The sequence below is a fragment of the Vigna umbellata genome, chromosome 1 (genome assembly GCF_029865625.1).
Source record: "Vigna umbellata cultivar VRB3 chromosome 1, Vumbellata_1.0, whole genome shotgun sequence".
Lineage (NCBI taxonomy): Eukaryota > Viridiplantae > Streptophyta > Magnoliopsida > Fabales > Fabaceae > Vigna > Vigna umbellata.
This window is the reverse complement of record NC_142165.1, coordinates 67,275,348-67,281,347: the sequence shown is the minus strand read 5'-3', so window position 1 is coordinate 67,281,347 and position 6,000 is coordinate 67,275,348. Positions and strand designations below refer to the sequence as shown.

General features: G+C 36.5%; 1 protein-coding gene across 1 annotated transcript; it reads right to left on the bottom strand.

The window, feature by feature from the left end:
• Window positions 1-3,282: 3,282 nt before the first annotated feature.
• On the bottom strand, window positions 3,283-5,470 carry LOC124839830 (2-hydroxyisoflavanone synthase). The gene is made up of 2 exons (XM_047315759.2): window positions 4,426-5,470; window positions 3,283-4,146 (listed from the first exon to the last, which is right to left on the bottom strand). Exons 1-2 carry the CDS (start codon window positions 5,320-5,322, stop codon window positions 3,478-3,480), a joined length of 1,566 nt encoding a protein of 521 aa, XP_047171715.2. The 5' UTR covers window positions 5,323-5,470; the 3' UTR covers window positions 3,283-3,477.
• Window positions 5,471-6,000: the final 530 nt, after the last annotated feature.

Below are 6,000 nucleotides of genomic sequence, written 5' to 3'. Positions count from 1 at the left end.
GTAAATCTAGAATTGAAGAAATTCTCCAAAGAGCAATATTGCCTAGACATAGGGATAGGAGGATTGGTTGCCTTTAAGCTTCTATGCGAATGTAATGCATGAATAATTGCTAAGGAGACAAGACATTGTAAACTAGTGATTAGGAGTAGGCTTTCTTCACCGAGACGTCGGGTTTAAGGTAAATTAGAAAGTGTCATTAACATTAATGAAGAAAGATGAATTTTTGAATACATGAGAGTGGATAGGATGAATCGAAACTTTGAAAATTCATTTTATAATCCTCTTTGGGATGAGGTTAGAACGATTTTAGGTACCTTTGGAGAGTCCATTGAAAGATGTATAATACATGAGAGTCCATTGAAAATTCATCTCATGTATAATATGAATTTTTGAATACATGGACTTGAAAGATGTATAATACTCTTTGGGATGAGGTTAGAACGATTTTAGATACATTTGGATAGGCATAAATTGGTATATGAATCTTGTTTGGATGATTAGAAGTTGGGGAAGTTGTAGTATATTGGTAAAGATAGTTGTTGATCATAATTCTGTAGTTATTCTGCAGATCGCCGAGTGTCATTCATTGACCGTTTGACTTTCTTTTTGTGTTCAGTCTTAACTGAGTTCTACTTCTGTAGAGTTTTTCAGTTAATGACCGATCGGTCATGTGCTAGTATTTAATTGAATATATTGTTCGTTACTAGTCGTACTCAGTTCTGTATTAGTGTTCATTACTAGTCGTACTCAGTTCTGTATTAGCGTTCATTACTAGTCGTACTCAGTTCTGTATTAGCGTTCGTTACTAGTCGTACTCAGTTCTTATTAGCGTTCGTTACTAGTCGTACTCAGTTCCATATTAGCGTTCGTTACTAATCGTACTCAGTTCTGTATTAGCGTTCGGTTTAGTAGTGCTCGGTCTCGTACTTGTATTCGGTCTTAATTGCGTTCGACCTCTCATGGGCTTACTTGTTAATGACCGTTTGGTGATATTTTAGAAATCGGTCTTATATTAGTATTCGGTATCAACTCTAAGTGTTCGGCCTAAGCTATAGGTGTTCGGCCTAAGCCATAAGCATTCAGTCTAAACTTAGTACTTGGCCTAGTGGTAGTATTCGGTCATGTTGTGGTACTCGGAATCATCTAGTTGTCGGTCATTAATAGTGCTCGACCCTCTCTTCATATGTATCTATTATTGATCGTTCGGTCTTGTTCTTTAGGTAGTGATAGACCATTTGGTCTCCAACATTCACAGGTGTTCGGTCTTATTCATATATGTTTGGTGATTTATGTTCGGCCTATACTTATATTTATTCCAATGTGCTATTTTAATTAATTGTTCCAATTGCTTTGATGGCTTATGTATCCATTATCATAATGGTGTCAAAATGAAAGTATTGTATGATAATTGTCATATGGATGTGAAAAAGAATTCCAAGGAAGAATGTCTCAGTGATTTGTTATCAAGGTGGTGGTAAAGTATGAATATGGACAACGAAATCCACGTCGTTCATCCTAACATTCTAGTGGTTACCAAGTCTCAAGTAGAGATGGTTAATTCATGTCTTGAGAATAGCAGGAGGTCCTAGCCTATAGGGTATCGTAGGTGAGTTATAATGGACTAACCTCGGGTGGCAGCTGAGGGTCTCCAGTTACTACATCACCCGGGTGCACGAACAGCCCCAAGCTACATATTCATACAATCCAGATGGTCAAGTCAAGTGTTCGGTCATTGCCTATAATGTATGGTCGGTCATTGTATGCTTGAAATGCTCGGTTGACACATGCTTATGTATTTGTTTAATTTGCATTATTAGTGTAATCAATTAAATTACTCTAACTTACCCTTCTTTTCTGTCTTGTCATGTTTGTCCGTTCGGTTTTTCCTTTGCAATAATCATCATGTGGATGTGAGCAGAGGGAGAGGAGTTTTCATCTGGAGCAAGCAATGGAAGGAGAGGATCCCTCTGTTTCGCATAATATCGATCGGTCTTGTACATAGTTCCGTATCAACATAGAAATTTTGTAAAGTTTTTAAATCTTCTAGTTATTTTAGAGTAACTGTAAGTTAACTTTCTTTACAGTAACAGTTCTACCTTATTATTATGTGATGTTTTATTAATATAATTTCATACTATATTTTTAGGATGTTACATAATTAAAGTCTAATCTTTTTCTAATTTTTAAAATAATTTAATATTAAGGATATTAGGCTTCGGTTCTAGTAATAATTAAAGCATCGTATCCCTTAAAATTAAATAATTTTTAAATTATAAAAGGAATTACTTTCGTTTTTAAAAAAATTGAAGCGTAATACCTTTAATATTATTTCTTTTTAAATTAAAAAGGATTAATCTTCAATTATTAAAAAATTGGAAGCCAAATAAAGTTTATCTCTATGTTCATAACTGAAGCCAAAAAATTATTTTTTTTATCTCGGTTATGTTTTTCTTGTTAAATCAAAGTACAATACCTAAAACAATCGGTGGCAAAATTCTTTCTTGTAATAGTTTATTATTATTAGTGTCGCCAGAACAAATTAAACTAATATTAAAAATAATAAAAATATTGTAGAATAAGTTAAACTTATGCTAACTAATTAAAAATTATAATTTAAAAAATAATCATAAATTAGTGTCGGCTAAGTTAATGGTAATTAGAGTTGATATTCAAAAGCTTATACTAACGAATTAGCGTTCTTGATTTTAATGTTGAGTATAAGTGTTATACAAAATCGACACTAATTACTTTTTAAATTCACTTTTATTTGTTATCATTGATAATAAACGATGTTAAATACTCATTTTCTGTAGTGTTAAATAACTCGTGAACCGAATCAAGGAGCAAAAGAAGTAATCCATTGATTTGAGAGCTATTGATGTTTGCTTGAGTTTGGGTACTAGAGAGATCGAGTCAGTAGACTCATATGCCAGAGACCTTTATAAAAGAAGGTGTCAAATCTACACAATCCCCAAATTCAGTCTTCCGGTTTTTCTTCTATGAATTAGCATGATTTTTTTACTGCTTGTAGGATACTATATACTCTAGCAAATTGCAAAATCCATGGAGAAAGAGTCAAAGTTAAATTTTTTTAAATCTTATTTAAAACCAATAATGTTATAAAATAAATTAGATATATCTTATATCTTACTGTTGAAAAGGAAAAATTGAAATTACTTTATTATATAAATAATTTTATCTTATATCTTGATAAATAATTTTTCGATTCAAACTGTTAAAATATTATTATAAGGGACTGGTAATATATAGTACATTATAAGATTCTCCAAAAGAATTTGACTTAGATCCAAAACTTCTACATGACATTGGTACAAACTGATAAACTGGAGTTGATGATACATCTGAGTGTGCCTGACTTCGTTAAGTATCAAAGACACCTTATTGAAACGATTATTATAAACACACAAAAGCAACTGTATGAGTGGCAAGACACTGTTGTTGTATATATCTTGTGAACTAGGAAAGGAGTTTAGCTGCAACGCTTGTCCTTGCAACTGGAACACACTCCAGATTATGTGCCCTTGGAACCGTGAGTCCACCTCTCTCTTCCATGCTCACTTTGGCGTCGTTGCCTTTCAATATTTGTCCTTGTGGGCCCACCACTTGCAGGTCAAAGCACTGGATAACAGATGCAAGAAGTGTTGCCATACCTGAAGTAGCCAAATTCACTCCAGGGCACATTCTTCTACCTGACCCAAATGGGAGAAGTGTGAAATGTTGGCCCCTAAGATCAAGAGGCCCAGCTTCTCCTTCAGCTCCAGTTTCCAAGAATCTCTCAGGACGAAACTCCAATGGTCTGTCCCAGTATTTAGGGTCTCTTCCTACAGCCCACACATTGAAAAGTATCAATGCTCCCTCTGGGATCACATACCCGTCAATCTCACACTCTTCCACACACTTTCTTTTCACCACAGGGAGTGGTGGGTGCATGCGGAATGTCTCCTTCACAATCGCCCTGATGTAAGGAAGGTTTTGAGTATCAACTTCATCAACCAGTCTATCTTTTCCCACAACACTGTATACCTCCTCCCGAGCCTTCTGCAACACCCTAGGGTTGTTGATCAGCTCTGCCAAAGCCCACTCAGTTGCCACAGCTGTGGAATCTGTCCCTGCTGAGAAGAAGTCCTGCACATACAAACGACTGTCTATTAGTCTACGTTGCAACATCAAATAAAAATCCAATTAACTCGTCATATACTTTTTGTCTTGATATACACATTATATGTGGTCACCTTATCTACACCAATACTATAATAACAATTATTGAGTATAGCATTATCATTTCCTTCGTTAAATACTCCAACAGTTTAAAAAGACTTTTATCCCTAGGGTTATTCTTATAGTGACATATATTATTAAATATGATGATGAAGCCGACCAATCAAAAAGAAGTAGGAAACTCACAACAACAAGACCCTTGATCTGCTCCTTGGTAATTTTGATCTCCATGGTCTCGTCCTCAGCGAATTCAAGCAAAGTGTCGAGGAAAACTCCGCTCTGCTCTTCCTCAATGACTTCTCCGTTCTTTCTCCTTCTCATGATCTCTCGGCGCTTCTTAATAACCCTCTCAATGACAGGGTCGAACTTGTTGAATATTTCATCGATCCTCTTCTCGTACTGTCCAAACTTGAGCTTCTTCAATGGCCAGATGAAGTCAGTGAGACTGTACTCCCCGAAAATCTTAAGCACCTCACGAGCAATATCTCTAATCTCTTCAGCCTCACCCAACATCATCATGGAGATAGTGCTGTTGGTCCACTTAAGAAGCTCCTCGGTGACGTTAAGGGGCTGTTGAGCCTGTGCGCTTTGGGCCATCACCTTGAGGAACTTACGGATCTGTTGGGTCCTCAGGGGCCTCAACTTGTTGACGGTGGTGGCGTTGAGAAGGTCGTTCATGATGAGCTTCCTGATGAACTTCCAGTAAGGTCCAAAGGGAACCATGGCCACTGAGTTGTCATAAGTGAGGCGCCTTATGGCAGAGGTTTGGAACCTTGTGTTGAAGGAAGCAGCCTCGTGGGTTTGAAGGAAGAGTTTGAATAACTCAGGGGAGGAGGCAACAACGGTTGGCATAGACCCAAAGTAGAGAGAATACAGAGGGCCATACTTTTTGGATAAATCTATGAGAGCATAGTGGAGAAGTTTGTCCTTTAGAAGGTGAAGGTGACCAATGAATGGAAGACGAGGCTTTGGACTGGGAGGGTTGGGAAGGTGGCGAAGGGCCTTTGATTTAGCAGTGGGTGTGGGACGCAAGTGCAAAAACAAAGCCAGCACCAGCAAACCAATTGTAATTTCGAGCAACATGGTTGTGAATGTGTTTGTCTGACCTTTGTTTTTGTGATCCCGAGCTTGAGGATAAGTAACCAAGATTTTGGCCTGAGGATCCTACCTTGCCCAGCTCCCCTTATATAGAATCTGATTCAACTCATGAGAGCATAAACCAAACTCAAAACGCCTATATACCAACTACCACACATATGGTCTAACATCTCGTGCTATGACTTTTCTTTTTTATTTCGATTGGAAACACTTGCCACAAAGACTTGATTTTGTATTTTAACAGCTACCCACCTGAATAACTGGTATACTTGGCATTTTTCAATAAGGAATTGTGGTGGGGCCAAGTGCTTATTTTATCTCCCACTTGAAATTAAAGCATTAGTATCCACTAATTCTCAACTTAAAGATTAGTGACTGTCCATTTGAATATGTCAATTTTCAGTCTTCTAAATAATTTTATCGGATTGATTTGAAATTCACTCGTGAGAACTATTGGGATTTGAAAATCACATGTCGGCTGCGGAAGTTAATTTCCGGCATTGCCCTTTAGGGATTTTAGAGGTTATCAAAGCTATAGAGGGTATAAGAGAAATGTTATATCAGAGAACTTATTATATTATTTTATTTATATATTTTATATATATACTGCCAAATATAACATATTACAATATTTTTCGGTAATTACATAAATTTTTTAATAAA